An 18,599-nucleotide genomic window follows, 5' to 3' on the forward strand; every position below is an offset into this window, starting at 1 on the left:
TCTCCTTATATCCAGTCTGAACCTCCCCTTTCAGCTTATGTCCGCTCTCTCTCACTCATACCACTGTATCAAAGGGATTACTGTGTCTCTGACTTAGGAAAACACTGGGGCAGGTCCTAAAGTCCTGTTGATTTCTGCATCCATGGGCCAGGTGCCTGCCCCTGAGAGAAGGTGGGATCCTGGCCATACCTGTGTGCTCGCTGTTTCCTACTGCTCTTTGTAGGCAGCTCCCGCTATGCCTGTGTACAGTGGAGCAGCAGCCTTCCCACTGGGCAGTCCTCAGGGGACCTCACTCTTTAACACAGGAATGATGTTTTATGGGCAAAATTCCTAGAAGTCAGACATTGCAACACCTACATTTTCGAGGCCCATGCCCTCTTTCCAATCCAGTTTCTCTGGTACAGTAACCAGTGGATTTAACAGTAGAGAAGTACAGATTCAATGGCAAGATATAAACACATCTCTCAGCATTTTTCCCCATAAAAATACTAGTTACATTCAGGTGTTCCTCAAGGATGTGTCTCAGCACATACACACACACACACACACACACACACACACACACACACACAAAACCACAGAAAAAACAAAACCAAACCAAAACAAACCCCAAACAACAAGAAGCTGAAATAACTTTCTTTGGCTTCTACCCAGCAACAGAGAAACAATACTTTGTACAAAAATTCTGTATTAGAGATATGCATGTTTTAAAATTTGTGAGCCCTGGAGCCTGTGAAGCCTGCTTCCCTACAGCTTGGATCTTGTGATTGACTCACCACAAAAAATCATGAGCTCGAGGTTAAGTTGTTTCCATGTGCAGTTGGAACATGGGAATTAGGAGATTCTCACCATCATCTATGTCAAAGCTCTGGTGTCCCAGTGTGACACGCTTCAGACTTCTTCAGTCTCTCTCTTTCCTTCCCTGCCTCAATCTGGTCTTCGTTTTTTGCTTTTCTTTTCTTTTTTTTTTTTTTTTTAGGAACTTATTGGATTTATTTAATTTTTGAAAACTCCATCTTTCAGGTATCATATCTGAAATTAGTTTGTGGGATGAAAGGGAGCAACAGGGAGAAAAAGCATTTGACTGACAGCACAGTTCTATTCCAGACAAAACAAAGGTGGAATAAGTAGAAGTATCATGCACAGTATGTATTAGAAATGCTAAAAAGCAGCAATACAGTGGTCCAGGCAGTTTGCTACTACTGCATGATCTTTCTTCATCCCTGACAACAAGCTTCTTGTTCCCCACAGCTTCAACTATATTGCATATTCAGCTGTGTTTCACCTTGCTCTGCGTGTTTGGCTGAGCAGTGGTGCAGGCAGTTGGAGCGTTGGATGTGTCAGAGGAGAAGTATCCAGTATAAGGGAAAGATTTGGAAAGTGAGAGGATGCCATAAGGCACATAGGTGCGCCAGGCATTGGTGTCCCCACAGCATGGTATAGTGATGGATCAGGCAACCACTGGCAGGAGGAGGGTTGGAAGGATTGCTGCATTTCATGTTGGTACAGGTATGGCTTACAAAGTGGTTTAGGCTGTAGGTACATATACAGCCATTGCAAACCATACTGTACAGTAGCAATTTCTTCATGGAAAGGGTAGTCAAGCATTGGAACAGGCTGCCCAGAGAGGTGGTGGAGTCACCATCCTTGGAAGTGTTCAAAAAACAGGTAGATGTGGCACTTCGGGACATGGTTTAGTCCAGTCTGCCCTTGATTGGTTTAGTGTGGATTTGGTAGTGTAGGTTAATGGTTGGACTGGATGATCTTAAAGGTCCTTTCCAACCTAAACGATTCTATGATTCTATGATTCTAATTGCATTGACCTTTCAGGTGATCATAGTGCATGTGAGTGGTGGGAAGGGTGGTACATTACCGTTTCCCTGGAATATGGGCATTTATTGTTCCTTTGGAGTTCTGCGTATATTTTACGGTGGTGCATGAAGAGAGAGGACAGGTGTAGCAGGTGAACATGATGTAACAGGTGATGAAATACATCAACTGAAAGTAAAGCCTCAGTTGGATGAAGCAGTAAAAATCTCTTCATCACGTATTTCATATTTAAGACAGGAATATCGCTCTGATGAAGATTGTTAAGGGCAGGACCAAGCACACTGACACAACACAAGGTTCAGTTTGGTTTGACGTTCCAGGTCCTTTCGTGATGACAAAATTTGCAACCCACAGACAGCATCCCTGCCCTCCACCTGATGATAACACAGTGACAAAAGCCTTTGGCACTGACCAACAACCCCTTTGCCATTTCTACAAGCTGTTTTCATGCATTAGTCCTCTTCTGCAAATAGGCACCAGCTTTACACCCCATCAACGAGTGCCAGTGGCACTTCAGCATACCTCCAAATCAGCAGCACTGCTGGTGAACAAACTCACTCCCCTCCACAATATCCCTCCTGCTCATTAGACACTCGCTCCTGGAAACAGGCTGTGACAGGGTGACTTTCCCTGTGCTCTCTCTACCCTGTTCCTCATCCTCAGCTGTGATCTGCCTCATCAGGAAGGCCAGGCAGTTTAGGCTTTGTACCCACCTTACTGCACTCCTGCTGAGGCTAACTAATAAGGAAGCCAATTAATCTAATCTGTGGCATCACTTTTTAAATAATGTGACATTAATCTGTCAGCAAAAATTGCTCTTTAAAGGGAAATTTCTAATTATTTTTGCCATGTTCTGCAGGCTCCTCAGATTCAGGCTGTGTCTGAAGTCAAAAGGGGCTCATACCAGCATTTTCCAGATTTCATTCCAAGCTCTCCATAAGTTTGACAAGCCAGTTCGGGCACGTCCTTAGCATATATGTTCACCAATGGTATTTTATACAGGGTGCATGCAGGACTGCAACATTTTTTGTGAGAGCTCTTGTGGAAGTAAACTCCCCACATAAGGAGTAGCAGCACGGTTTCGCTGTCTATATGACAACTAATATATGCCAATGACATAGACTCAAAGGATCTTATTAAAAAAATGAAAATAAGCCCAAGGTTTATTTATATGCAGGGATATTTACTGCACAGATTTCATTTCTCCTTTTTTGTTATTTCAGCCTTCTCACAGCCTCTTGGTAAACTTGGCGTAGAAACCCCTACCGTCTTTGCTACATTTGCCTTCTGTTTTCAACGGCCCGTGCTTTTCATTTTTCACAGGGGGAGCCGGCTAAGATCCGCAGTTCTCATTTTCTTGGGCTGAGGTGTGTAGGGAGGTTATGTTCAGTTCAGCTTTCCTGCATGGCACCCATTGTTCTCCTGCTGTTCACCCAAAAATGAGATGCTGGCGCCGGGTGCCATCTAGTGGAACGCGCCCCTGCGCTCGCAACTCACGTTCCCTGGCATGAACAGCTCTGTACCGTCCCATCTGCTTTCCCCTGATCGGCGCCGCTTTTCAGATATATCTGCTGATAACTGCTTACAGCTGTCTGCATTATAAATATTTTTGCAAAGCTCCTCTCATAACCCCACGGTTGCACTTGCCGCATTGTAATTGCCAGCTAGTTGTAATTTATAGGTACTGTGATAGCATCTGCAGGTCTGGATGTGGAACAGGGAGCTCTCGTGCAAGGTGCTGGGAAACAGTGGAACACAAAAACCATATACAGTTATTAATATTATTTTGTCTAACTTTGGAAAATAAAAATTTAGCAATACAATGTACGCAACAACCTGCTTATGAAATCCAGCCACTGAAAATTGTTTTATTCTTTTATGGGTTTTAATAATGGTGCTCCTACTGAGTCCAGTATGGATGATCTTAGTCATTCACATCCTTCACTGAAATAAGGGAAAAAGCTTAGTTTGTTCAGGCTTTTCATGGTCAGGACACGACTGACCAGAGCGTTCCCCAACCTTGTTGCAGGATTTCCCTCACCCGCGTTGAGGTCATTTCACATCAGTGCATGCTGCTGGACCACTGGTTTGGTCTGGCACTGCAGGTCCTAAGCGAGAGCTAATTTTGGATTGATATCCAAGGGGATACCTCTATTTTTAACTTTTTGCTGTGGCCAGCAGCAATGTTACACTGTGTAACAGTTCTGTGTTGTGTTTGCATTTCCCAAAATAAAGCCCAGCATAAAACATACATTTCCTCAGCCCCCCTAGTGCTCATCCAGTTCTGCATGAACCATTTCCCTCTGAGCACAGCTAAGTGGCAGGGATTAGTGCTGACCCCCTCATATGAGCTCTGAGCACGGTGTTAGCACATCCAGCTGGGCCATGTCAATGGCAGCTTCCAAATATACTTATATGTACTTATAAGAACGTGGTAAGCAGATCAGAGGAGCAGTTGTGGCACTGAGTTCAGCTCTTCCCTGCCTACACTGCGGAGGGTCTGTAAAATACTGCACGCATCCCCCACGCTGCACTCCCAGGTAACTTCAAAAGAAGTCCCATGAGTGGAGTGAGTGCAAAATATGCATTGGAGATCCACAGAAGTGATAACAGGAGGAGGAACTGAGCCTGTGCTTCATTGTCAGTAAGTTTTCAAAGTGATGTCTGTAGATCTCTCTGCAGAGCTCTCACTAATATTCCTGTCTCCTTCTTTTACACAAGCTACTGGCAGGAAAGAGGTTAAAGTTAATTAAAGAAAACTTAATCAGATTTGTACCTACCCTATTGGTTAATATTTTGAACGACAACAAGGTTTTCCTTGCCCAATGCTCCCATTTCCATGTTCACTGTAAAAGGAAAATGTGTTTCTTTATTTAAAATCATGGTTAAAAAAACTTCAGGGAACAGGCTCTGTCCATTTGACCAACACTGTTCTATTTTATTTTGTTCTGGCCTGTTATGCCCCTTCTCTGTACCATTAAAGAAACTGCCGTGCCTCAGTGTCCCCATCTGCAAAGCAAGGAGAGAAATACTGCGTACCTGACAGACACAATGTGATAATTACTGTAGAGAGTGCTGCACAAATTCACTCTTTAACATTTATAAACTTGTACTAGAGTCCACATTTTATTTTAAGAGGAAAAAGTACTGTAATTAATAGAGTCTGTTTTCAGCTAATTAAATTTTACTTAGAGGAGCTGGATATTTTCCCCCTACAATGGTATGTAGAAGTGGAAACAAACCTTTATAAGAAGGTATGTAAAACCAAATAACAATGTGAAATTTGTTAAATAAGTACAAAAATGTATTCTGCAGTTCATGAAGATTCTTCTATTGCTACTTCTTCTCTTTCCTCCCTCTTTCCCAATTATCATTACATAGTTCTTATCATCGTTTTGAGCTTGTTTATACAGTTAATTAAGGCACCTCTGCTGCATAGTGTGGTGGCTTTTATGCCAGACTATAAATAACAACATCTTCATGATGTGATATGCTTTTTCAGTTGTATTTTGACAACAGAAGGCTGGCCCTTGGAATAGTTAAACTTGATAGCTTGATTGTGGAGCCTGACCATAAATCCTCTGAAGTGGATAGGAATCTTTCAGTTGAGTTTACTGGTATTTGGCTCAAGACCTGATGGAGCTGTTTGGCTTCTTGCTTTTCATAATCATCTGAATTAAACACTTTGTAAATCACTGGAACAGTGGTTAAATCACTTACGGGCTTATTGCTTGTAAATACATTTTGTACCTCTTTAAAAAAAAGAGCCCGCATTTTATTAAACAAAGCTGTTATTTGAGCACCACTCACGTCCAAGCAGTGGCAAGTTGAAAGCAGCTCAGCTTCGGGAGGCAGTTCAGGCAGGACTCTCGGCTGTGCCGGTGGGAGGAAATCCACTTCAGCAGCTCAACACCATATCATTTCCCCCGGGAGTTGCCATTTGCTTGCCCATGTTGGTCACCGCATAGCATTTTTTATGTGAAATGTTCCTTTCATGTGTAGGCAAAGCAATTTTTACCACATGCTTCTCTCTTCTAGAACCAGTTGTGATGTGGGTGGACATCTTAGAAACCATGTATAGCCATAATAATAATGAATAGTCCCCTGATGGGAGGATTTGATATTACGAATTAGAGTAATGACTGCTGAGACTAAAAAAAAAAAAAAAAAGTCTTGGGTAATTAATAGTTAGGTGCAGATGTTAGCAGTTGGCAGAGAAAAGCCCGGCAACCAACCTGCTTATGTTACAGAAAAGGTCAATAGCTTATGGCTCATCAGGGAAAAAAAAAGGAAAGAAGAAATATTTGAAGCAAACTCTCCCATAGTGTTTGTCTGAGGCAGCATCCCCTGAAATGGAGGCAGGGCTCCTATTAAATTCTGTTCTTGAATAAAATGTGCTTCGCTGGTGAGAAACTTATCTGGCTTTGGAAATGTTCACGTCTCAGCACAAATGAACCTCCTCCACTTCCCAGGCTGTGGTCAGCCTCCAAACCATAGACGCTGCCGCAGGGTACATGCACATCCCAAAGCTGACCACTGCCAAAACTTGGCATGTTGGCAAGGGTTTTCCTCCTTATTCATATTCAACGAGGTTAAGTTAGTACGCAGACTTTTGACAGAAAAGGGAAATAAAGGTGGATGAAAGAGAATGTATAAAATGATGGTGCATAGCACCGAATAGGCAACTAACTACAGCCTGTACAATTGCTGTTTCCATGCATCACCTTCTCAGAAATAAAATTGTTCTGTAGGCTAATTTTCATAGTGGGCATTGGGATGCTCTTGTCCTAATATTCAAGGTTCTAGGGCGTTTTCCACTAAAATAGGAGCAAGAAACATGTGTTTCCCCAGGGGACCGTTTTTGCTCCGCTGCTGTCGGTCTGTGGAGACACCCTGCAGCCTGGGCCTTGATTATTTCTTGCTGTGGTTGGGTGATAAATTCTTTCAGCCTACTTAAACTCTCAATGCATTGTTGTTTGATTACACAGCACAAAGAATGTGCACCGCATGTTACAAAACACAGGCTCATTTTTTTGTGGAGACCTGAAAAAAGCCAGTTTTGAGGACCCAAACCTGCAAGATTATGGGCATTTCCTCACTGTCATGGGGTTTTTATGGGGCCTGGGCTCAGGTTATATAGTCAGGGCTATATAGAGATCTGTGCCCAGTTACTGGGAACTATATAGTGATCTGTGCCCCACCTCTGAGGAATATATGGCAGTCTGTGCCATAGCACTTGTGTGCCTCAGCAGTGTCCTGGGGCTCCCTTTCGTCCTTGCTATCTGGTTCTGTGGCCACTTCACAGGTAGGCACTAACCAAATTTAATAGGCTGAAAATCTCTTGTTATCCCAAAATAGGCATCCTGCCCCCTTGGGGAGCTCAGAACACATGGGGCAGAAGGGAATGGGAAAATTTAGGAAATGCAGGAAAGGACCTTTGGGTAGAGAAAGGATGCTACAGCCAAGGCTTTCCTTGATACAGTAACCACTGAGAAAGACTCTTTATGGCAAAGGTGATATAATCTCAGGCTGATAGCCCAGACTGTCACACCAGCCCTGATGTCTCTTCACTCCTTACCCTAACCCTCCACTTACTGAATGCCCCACTACAAATCTGAGGAGATAAGACAGGAATAGAAGAAAGATACAGAGAATACTGAGTCATTCTGGTTTTGTCTGAAACCCCGTAACACAAACTGTTAGATTAGTTTAGAGCACAAGTCCAAGAATCAATCTCTTGCCCCAATTAAAAGTGTGACCTAGCATCCAGTGAAGTCATATTGTAACAAGGCACTTCTGCTGGCTCTGGTAGTAGTAGATCACAGCTGTATCTCATTTTATGTACTAATAATCCCATATTGCTCTCTGCAGGCACCACATCATGGTGCCATATTTTTATTAGGGCTTGGAAGTCAGACAAGGTCAGCTGGATAGAAAATGTTAAGGTTTCATCACAAACATCCTTTCCTGGACACTGGCAGAGTCACTCTGAAGAACCATGTACAATCATCCAGGGTTCATTATTGTTAAGATCTTCCCAGTTCATTCTTAAACATCTCAGTGCTTACTGGGTTGTTTCTCTTCAACCTGTATTTTTTTTGGCCCGTATTTTGGATAGCTGATCTTTGGATAAATTCTGACTAGCTTTCTTGATAGCATTCAAATATTTAGATTTTCATTTTTCCATGCCTCTGTTGTAGAAAAATAGACTTGAAATCCCAATAAATCCAGTGCCTTACCTCATGCCCTGAGTAGCTCTAAGATCAGAGCTGGCTGAGAAACCTCTATAGGGTAAGAGAAAATTACATGAGTGAGAGAAAATTACTTTTAAGTGGTTGTGTTTATCACCTGAATGCTATCGCCTCCCATTGTCTCTTTAGGGGACAAAATATGACTCCAGGAACAAAAGTTCTTTAAAAAAATGCAGTAAAAATTCACTCTGTCATCTATGATTTAGAGGGGTCACATGAGAAACATGATAATGTCATCATTTTAAAAATAATGCTACCAGTATCTAAGGTCCATTTTCACTGTTTGCTTACTCAGGGAAACCTAGAGATTTTGATCAATGGCTTGCAGTCCTCCAGCCTACGTTACCGTGACTCCTAGCCATGTACCAGTCTCCAATGCATTTTTAAATCAGTTTTTGTAGACCTTCACTAGAAAGGCAAGCCTGTGCCATCATTTTACATAATTTCCAATGGAAGTGGGTGGCTCCTTTTCTGGCAAGTGATTGATTTTTTAAGTGGTATTAGTATTGTGCAGGATTTTATAGGCCCAGTACCAAATATTACATTGATGGATGCTTTGCAGACACAGGTAGACTATAATCAGAAAGTCCTCTGAGCTCATATTGTTGGCTTGAATCTGACTGGATTGTCAGATTAGGAACAAATGTTTTAGATTCTCTTGCTTTTTGTCTTTTATGCTCTAAATCCGTAGAATTCATTCATCTTGGACAAAATGGCTGGTGAGCTGTTGTTTTTAAGAACCGCTGAATGATCTGATGCGTATCTGTAGTTGAAATAAATAAGTTCAAATTGCTTTTATTACCTCCTTCTATTTTTGTTGACTGAAAAGTGCTGTAAGGAAAATATGTGTGTGTGTGTGTATGTGCATTAAATATTTAGTAGCGGATGAGCCTAGATGAATGGAAGAACCTTCCCCATCTATTTAAGCACCTTTATTAGAATTCCAGGAGGATTCTTTTCATTGCATCTTCTGACAGTCTGATTTCTTGATTATCTGTTCTGGCAAGTCTTTGATTCCCATTTGTATTGTATTTTATTCTGTCTCACTATGAGTCTCTGCAGGGCTGTGTATCTCCTGGGAAGGACTTTTCTTAATGGCACCTGTCTCCTCTTCTCCTTGGTGAATATTGAAGTAAACAAGTAATTTAATTGTTTAAGAATGTGGTTTTGCTTCTCAAGAAATGGCATTCCTGCTTGTTGAAAATCTTTCCCTCTTTCCCTGAGTCCTTATCTATAATTCTCTGTACATTTATGAACACATATGTTTTACACGCTTTTATTTCTTTTTGCAAATTTCCTCCAGTGCAGTTTTTTTCTCATCATGCATCAAAACCTCTTAAATATTATGAAGTTTTGAGTTCTTTATAACCCCTCCAGATCTATTCTCTACGTGGTGGTTTATATCTCTTTTTTTCTTTCCTTCTTTCTAAAGAAGAAGAAATCTGTCTAAGCTGCTGTCTGATTTTATGCTATTAGAAATAGATGTGAAGACACCAAGTTCTGGTGCTGAAACAGATAGCGTAGATAGATAGATAGTTTTTTATAGTTAACCATGAAAAGTCTTAAAGTACTGTGAGCTGATGTGCTTAGGGCTGTTGTCTTTCAAAATATTCAGTGCTGGTTTGATGCAAATAGCAGGAGGGGATATTTCTGCATTCCCCACATTTTTTTTAACTATCCTTATTTCTTCAACTTCTTTGTATATACTACTGAAATCTTCATATACTTTCTACATTTTCAAAAATTATGGCATAGTTAAGCAAGGGGATTCAAAGTTTTTCTTAATAACTCGCTCCAGCTCATATACATAGTTTTGGTTATTTGTTTAGAGGATGGACATGTCAGAGCAGCCTTTGGTAAAAATTGTTGCATTTTTGCTCACATTCGCAGCATGTGCAAAGAATGTCCATACAAATCCTATTGGTCTGTATTTAAAATAAAAATTAGAAGTTATTAAAACAGACCCTAGAAGAACGCCCATACCATAGCCCAGACTTTGACTGCTTTTTTCAGTTTCAGACTTTTTTAGTCTGGCATTGTAAAATATTTTTCTTGAAGTAAAAGGATCCTCTCAGGCAATTAGAGTGGAAAATTTCTATTGTTTTTTAAGTTTCTTTTGAAGAACTTAATATAGAACAGTTTGTCATGTTTGTGCTCAGGGGGAGACTCAGTGCCATGAAGTCTCTGAGGGAAACTGGCCTTCTTTAGAATAGGGGAAAATGTCAGGAGAGGGAACACATAGATATAAAAAATTCAGCAAAGCCAATACAATCTCTTTAAAACTAGTTCCTCATTAATCACAGTATTTTTTATGGTCAAAACCAGGCAACCTGCTATGATTGATTAGTTTGTTTTATTCTACATGTATGTTCTGAGCTAAATTACAAGCAAAAATTATTTGGCAGACAGCACGCTAATTGCACTCAGGAACTTTCCTTATTTAGAAATTTTGAGGGGAGACTTCTTGGCAGAAATCTTCATCTACATTAGCAAATTTCACGATTTACTACTTCCATAATGTTTTGTGAACATTGTGCTGAAATCATGCCCATGTCTGCGGCACTTTAACAACCCCAGCTCCAGACAATGTCATCTTAACGTGGAAGAGTTTATGCAGCACCTGCTCCATCTTCTGTCTGGCCTAAAATAATATTATTATTCCCTTCTTTCCTGGGCTTTAAAATCAATCATTTTAAGAGGTGAGAGAAATAACAGCAACCCCTTAATAAGGCCTTGCTATTTCTTTGGCTGGAAATGAAGATTAAGGTTCTTTTCTGTAAGGAAATAGTGAAAATGGTGTGAGGAGGCAGTGAACCTATTTCCTCATGCAAACCAGTAAGAGGAGATGTACAGGCTGCCTTCAGAATAGCCCATTTCCGAGCCAGCATCCTGCACAAATGAGCTCACAAGGGGAAGGCTCAGATCCAACCAAGGCCTAATTATGAGGGTCTGTGAGGAGCACTGGCTCTTTGGAGAGGCTGAGATGACCCATATCATTGAATGAGTCAAGGAAAATACAGAAGGATTTTAAGCAGGCTGTTTTGGAAGAGAAGCAAGGGTGTAGCTATGGAGCACTATAGCTTATCAGCAATAACATACCTCCCAGAAGGAGCTGACCGGCATGAGATCCCGCTTATGCAGCACTTGGAAAAGGGACGAGTGCTCCTGGGGTATCGGTGTGCATTTGGTCTGACTCCCTTAAGGGATTTTTACCAAGGAGAACTAAGGGTCCAGAATAGTATGAGATAATTGGATATGTGTTTGATAGCTGCTCTCCAAACAGGTTTTTCAGTTTGAGGATCACTAAGAGCTTTGCTGGGGAGAGTGGTAGAGGGTTGTGGCCATTGCACCTGGAGCAGTTGTGTAGACAACTCCTCGTCCTCCCTCTATAGGTGATACAAGGGGTTTGTAACAGGGTTGCTTGGGGCTGCCAGCGAGTGAGTGTCCACATCTATTCTACCACAGACCATGCACCCAGTGCAGCCTGAGTAAGCGTGTAGGAATCTGGTCTTTCATGGTAGGGTTCACAAGTAGATGAACTCCATTTTCATGCCACCTTCAGGCTTGCTGACAGCCTGGTCTCCCCTGGCCACTGCTACATAGCCTATCTCCAGCTCTTTTCTACAGTTTCTCTGAAGTCTGCTAGATCAGGCTTGGCAAGGAGGGATGTATTCTCAGTCCCTGTGCATGTGACACTGAAGTTTCCTACAGGTGAGGGAATGAATGTTGCTACTCTAGGGAAGAGGATTCTCTTCAGAAGAGGTGAGGAATAAACCAAAATCTACCAAGAGGAAAATGTTCACCTCTGAGAGGTGTTTGTGGGGGGAAACCTGGCTCTTAGATTGCTTTCATAGCCCATGGTAGAAAAGAATAACTCAGAGCATGAGGATGGATGGATGGCTACCGCCTACCTTCCAAGGTCTACATCACAACCTGGACATGCGTGCTGTTACGTGTTGAATATAGAGACAGTTTATGGTAGCTACGTTTGTAAATGAGGTCCTTCCAGACAATATGCAATTCCATCAGTCAGCCTTTCAATCCTCATATTTATCAAAAGATTTCAAGGCAAAACTCCAAGATTTTGCTACAAAAGAAATTTCCCAGCCATTCTGAACAACTTAAGGAGCTCGGGAGATACAATTCTATTTTTCCTCAACCATATCAGAGAAAGGGAAGGTGACTGCTTTTTTGTCTGCAGCAGAGCTCTTTCCTGGTAGACCGAATGGAGGGCTTTTCCTTCTGCCTTATCAGGTACCAAAGCTGGTTTATGCAGCATTTCTCATTGTGTTAAAGTTTTCCTCTTCTAAAAGATGATGCAGTGAGCAGACCTGACAGGACTAGTCTACCCGTGATTGGTTTAGAGTAGACTTGGTAGTGTAGGTTAATGGTTGGACTGGATGATCTTAAAGGTCTTTTCCAACCTAAACGATTCTATGATTCTATGATTCTATGACTTGTCTGGGCTCTGGTCTGAATTATTGGCTGTAATTGGTATGTCTGTCCCTTAACTCCACCTGTGTTATCTGAAGCATTACAGGTTTGAATTCTTACAATTGTGTAACCTGTTTATTTGGGGATGATATTTCCCCCTCTATTTATAATATCTTGCTCCTCTTCTCTCTCCTCACCTCTCTCTTGGGTGAAAAAACCCAAGAAGTAGATAATTCATTTGACAAAAAAATTAAGTACTTTGGTTTTTCTCCCATAAGAGGCTTTTGTTTGGTTCACTAGTTTTCTCTCTTCCTCCTGCACTCAGAGGTTACTCTCTGTTGAGATAATCAAGATAGCTAATCAAAGAGGTTGAGTCTTAACAGGAATAGCTGGCTTGAAACTTAAGTAGCTAATGCATACAAGCTTGAAAAGATCCAGAAAAGGTTGTAGAGCTAATCTTTCTGGAATGGGAATTTTGTGGCTGCTGTTAGTAGGAGTTCAGTATGACACTTACCTGTTCTCTTATCCATACCTTACAAAAATGACTTTAGGCTACCCATAAAGACACCTTCTGGTTAAAAACCTTGAGAAGAAAAGATATAATTTCACTCCACCAGCAGCAGCTGTGGGTGATACTTTGCCTGTGGAGCCAAAAGCTGTCTGGGCACCATTCAGACTTGAAGGGTCAGTGCTCAACAAACCCCTCTTGCCCCTCCATATTCCTAATGGATCCCATCTGCATCAAACCTGTCATCTTGAGCACTTTAATGTTTAATCAGCTCCATGGACCTCTTCACAGGGGCCTTGCAGACATTGTGGCTTATGGTTTATAATCACTGACACATACCTTCTAGCAGGAGAGCAGAAGTTGCTGTTCCAACTGCAGGAGCTATGGAAGGGGGAAACTGCAGAGATCGGTGTCCTCACATAGCTTTTGCCCTGATTCTAGCTGGTCTTTGGCTAGGAGTTCACAGGAAAAGCTAGTTTTTTCACATTGGAAAGACTGCACAAAATCAATTTCTAAACACTCCTCTTGCTGCTGTCTGTGGACTTGCTACAACAGCCCCAGTGCAGTGGGAATGTGCAGCCAAAGGAGTTCTTGCCTGAAAGGGCAGAGCCGGAGTGTAACTGTGGTACAGCACCAGGTCACAAAACAGGCAATAAAGATAATTCAGTTAGTGTCTAATTATTGCATTTAGTTTTGTTCTGTTTTGAAACTATGGTCTGGCAAACATTGCCTTTAATGAAGAAATAAACTCTGTACAAGTAGAGAAGGCCTTTTTCTTAAAGGCTAGGCAGGCTTTGGCTCTTTTCGCTGGTTTTGGGTGATGTTGGCCTCAAATTGCCTTGTTATTCCTATCTGTAGACCAGTGATGATAATGCCCTTACTTTTTAAAGCAGTTTGAGATCTGCTAATGAGGTATACTGTATACAAGCTTTATTAGTGTTCTTGTCTGTAGAATATTACTATACACAGAGATGTAGCAATGTGACTTCAGAATATGTAATGTAATTATTTATGCTGAGTATAAATACTGTCAAGGCAATGATGTCTGTGCTATCATAAAATAACATTATGCTGCTCTGACATTTAGCAAAAAAGCCTCCTTTTTCTATATTGCATTTTCTATGTCTCACTGATCTTCTGCTACAAAATGAAGGTAATGGATGAAAGAACAAGAAAAGCATTTTGATTTTATTTTCTTAAAAAATTAGATATGTAGTATTAATAGGAGCTTTTCCCTTGAAAACCCGACTGCATATCAGTTGTTATACAGTTGCTGAACTTTCCTGCAGTCATTTTCAAAGGAAAATTATCAGGTGGAAAAGCCATAGGGTGAAGAAGATGAAATGATATTTTTCTTATGGCAGTATGATTCAAAAATATAATTATTGTTTATCCTTTGTGGACATCATCAGTGTTGATAAATATAATTACTTTGTTTGCCATCCCTTGACTAATTCTTAAGGCTTAGGCAGTCAGCAGTGGAACGAATGTGTTTAACTTTGTATTAATAAGAAACAGAAATTGTCAGTTAAATATTTGATCTTACCAGCACTTGCTAGTGGTATAGTGCTTACCTTACAGTAAAACAATCTACTGAAATCTGTCACTAAATATTAGATGATTCCAGCTGAAAGATGCTTTACAAGGTCATGGTGGATTTCAAAAACTGGTGTGCACCAGCTTAAATAAGGACATTCCTGAAGCTGAAATTTTATTTTTCTCTTTTTGCAGGGATCCCCAGAATTTGGATCCCCCTGAGGTCAGCAATGCAAAGCTTCAGTATGCTGGTTGGGGTCCAAAAGGGCAACAGCTGGTAAGAGAAAGAATAAGTGTGCAAATGAATTTAGAGACCATGCTGCTATTGTTTGGAAGTAAAGAAAGGATAATTCTTTATTGACTAGTTTCTTGAAACCTGTGTGGTAGCTTCTAGCATCTTTATTGGGATTGTTTTATCATGTACTTTATCTAGAAAGTTCCCAAATACATAAATTTACTGCAAAGTAATTGCGTCTAAAAATGCAGAGAAAGTACACTTTATGAAAGCTCTTTCAGAGGATGCACCTGCTTCTCCCAGTGTTGGACACAGGACAGGATATAGACATAATAGACAGCACGATTTACTTAGCATATCATTGCTTCACGAGGGTGTCTTCAGACTTGCAAACTTGGCACTAGGGATATTTTAATATTAGCAGCCCTGTTTGGAGAATGCATCTCTCTAGAACAGAATTGCCCTGAATTTGCCCTGTTCCAAAATGGACAAAAGTAGAAGTGTACTCTGAAAAGTTTTCAGAGCAGGCTTTAAAAAAGCCCACTCGTCAGGGATTCATTGTGTTTCATGGAGCCTTTCATACTGCAACAATCCTGAAATCTCCAGTGTTTTTTCCCTCAGCCACTGCCATCTTGGATTTGCCCGTTTTTTAGAGCACGTATTTCCTGGCCAGATCCCCTGGCTTCATTTCCTGGTGCAAATCCAATATTAAGATTTTCCATATGCCAAACACTCTCTTTCTACTGTAACAAGAAAAGAAGAAGTGGCAACTTCTTTTTTTATAGGGAATTTTTATACCAAAAATGAGCTTTAAAAGATCATTATCTGAGAAAATCTGGCATATGTCTCCTGTCCCCAGTGCTCTCTTGGGGATTTTTTGTCTGTGTCCTTAACTAGATTGTTTTCAAATTTTATGATTTAAAAAACAGCAGCAGAAAACATTATCATTGCCAGTCTGCAAATCAGGTTGAAGGAAACGTAACAGATACAGGAGCAGGAAAGGCTCCTCTGCTCCATCAGGAAAATTGGGTTTGAGAGAGTCATCGACCTCAAATCTGATAGGAGTGGAGATGCAGCAGCCTGTACCTCCATGCGAAATGACTTCTGAGGAGCTCATTTTTTCTCATTGCACACATGTACATGCCCCACTTTCATCCTCTAACGTGTCATTTCAGATTCCTTAGTCTGCTGCCCAACCGATCACTGCTGAGCAGTTTGTACCGATTCACAAGAGATTGGGGTCTGATGCTGATCAAACTCTTTCTTTTATATTAATTTGTGAAGACTGCTGTGTTCTCCTCATTGCACTTCTGGTCAGCTGATAATGTGCAATCAGTTGATAACACACTATGTTCAACAAACAGAGACTGCCTTTAGGACGTGGCAAAGAAAGCAAAAACAGACCAGCATTTTTTTTCTTCAATGTTCACTGGCTTTTTCTATTTTAAGTCTAACAGACTGAGCTTCACAATGTATAGCGAAGGCTACATCTGCTAATTGAAAGCTAATATCGAGTTGCGTTAGTCATTTTCAACATTTCACAAGTGAATCTTCCTTTCTTTAATACAGTTTTGCTGTGAATTTGCATACCTTGAGTCACAGCATGTTAGTGATTCCCATTCATGTTAGTTTTACCAAGCTGAATGGGTGTACTTAACTTCCATCTTAGAAAGAAGATTTACTTTTTTTCTTACCAAAGTCAAGACGACCAGTTTACTTCCTCCATTGCCTTCTCTAGTAATGTAACATAACTATACAGAAAGGAAAAATATTCATATCAAAATGGATGAATTATATATACAGCAGGACAGTACATACAGTCCAGGAGAAGAAAAATCTTCTTTACTCCCTGCTTTATCCTTTAATGCTGAAGTAAATGATACCACTTTCCACCAATTTTTATTAAGGAATACACATTGAAAACTTAATTCTGTAAGAATTCCCTAAGACATCAAGTTTAGTACATGTGCCTTCCATGGGATGCATGGCAGATTTTTTTTAAAGTAACTTCAAATATTCCTGTTACTCTTGAATTCCATATGAATCTTGGAAATATCTTGCAACAGTGGATTTGTTCTGTACATTTCTTTTTTCTTCCAAATAAGTAAATCTGTTGGCCTGTAATTCAGCTGTATTCCCTGTTCTTGCATTTGGAATTAGGGTAGGTGAGGAGAACCTGACTGGTAGTTTAACGCGTTATCTTGCTTGCCTCTAACATGTGCCTTTTTGCTCTTTTCCTTGCCAGTCATTTACCTTAAAATAAAATTATAGCTGTAGTTTATAAAATAAGCAGGCTTTTACATGCATCAATATAGTATATTTATAGCTAATGATCAGCAGAGAAGTGCCAGAGAAAAAAAGAAGCTTTTTTTTTAAAAAAAAGAAAGCATTAGAAATGAGGTAGAGAAAATATACAATGCTCACTGTTCTATATTTCAGGACTAATTGAGTTACTCAGAATATAATTGCCAGTGAAATACATGTCTCTCTGTGGGGACAACATCGAGTGCAAAGGCAGAGAAAAATTAAAGTATATTTAAACTTGATGTTGTGAATGTGTTTGCTAAATGTAGGCTGGGTTGTGTTGCAGGAGAGGGAGGGAAAAAATGTCAAGTGGGATAGAAAGGAGTAATGTGCTGGGAACTACATATCAGCTCCCCTGGTTCTAGGTGGTTACAGGGCCAAACACTTTTTAGAGTATTTTAGGGTGGTCCTACAACTGCACTAAGGCACATGAGCGTGTGCCAGCTCCGGTACTGCTCACAGCAGTTCCCCTCTGTTCACAGTTTGCAACCCGACTTCATGCTGCCTCTCCCAGGAAAGGTGGGAGCAAAGGGTGGGTGGGTTTTGCATCATCTTGAAGATACCCCAATTTTCAGGAAATATAAAGGTTTCCCCTTGAAATCTCCTGGGTTGTTCTTTGGCAGCACAAAGGAGAGGCAGGGCAGCAAAGTAAGAGGGTTTGGTTCTGAAATTTTTTATTCCCTTTGTAGCTTCTATTTCATCCTTCCTAGGGGAACTTCTGGTCGCCGTCTCCAACCTCTTTCTCTCTTGCATGTCTAATCATTCAAAAAAGAAACAAATCTGAAACAGAAGCAGCCTGAATGATCTACATTCTTTGCAATTAAAAATAACCAGTGGAACTTTCCCAGGAGCAATTTTCTATTTATCTTGTTTTCTTTTGTCCTTACTCATTAAATTATATGCCAATTTTTAGATGATGAACTCCTCCAAGCATGGTTCTTGACTTCTTACTAGCCTGCAGAATGCCACACATGCCAACAGAGCTGTATAAATAATGGCAGATACTGGATCTGAGAAAATCTGTCAGAGATCAGAATGCAAAAAAGCCCTCACTTCTGGCACCTCCAAAAAATGCTTCAACCTTTCTCAGATCTCAGCCAAAGTCTTAACGAATTAAGTCTTCCTAAGCTGTTGGAAGAATTGGGCCCTGATCAGTATGAGCTCCTGAGTCAATAGAAAGAGAGCCACTGACTTTAGTGCAAGAGGGAACACATTTCCTAAATGTGGCTGGTATTAAAGGGCTCATTCCTCTTACTTGTCCTACGACACGAGCAATCATTTATGCCTTTGTAGAATGAGTGAAAAATACTGTTAAATTGGAATAGCAGTGTGATATATTCACTTGTAAATGACTGTAAAATGTCTATGAAAAAAATCCATCCTTTCCATGGTGCACCCAACAGCCCAAAGTCCCCCTTAGCATTCAATGGCATCATCCCACTGGCCTTCAGCATGGTGCTTGGTGGTTTTCAGTGAATAGGCTGTATTATTCTCAAACAGT

At 40.8% G+C, this 18,599-nt stretch overlaps 1 protein-coding gene across 1 annotated transcript in view; it reads left to right on the forward strand.

Moving 5' to 3' along the window:
* Positions 1-18,599, forward strand: part of DPP6 (dipeptidyl peptidase like 6) — a 425,888-nt gene that overhangs the window by 301,769 nt on the left and 105,520 nt on the right. Inside the window, exon 7 of the mRNA XM_075704683.1 lies at positions 14,755-14,836. Coding sequence (XP_075560798.1) covers positions 14,755-14,836 — 82 coding nt within the window. The remainder of the gene's footprint in view (positions 1-14,754; positions 14,837-18,599) is intronic.

This window comes from Pelecanus crispus, chromosome 2, assembly GCF_030463565.1.
Source record: "Pelecanus crispus isolate bPelCri1 chromosome 2, bPelCri1.pri, whole genome shotgun sequence".
NCBI classification, from domain to species: domain Eukaryota; kingdom Metazoa; phylum Chordata; class Aves; order Pelecaniformes; family Pelecanidae; genus Pelecanus; species Pelecanus crispus.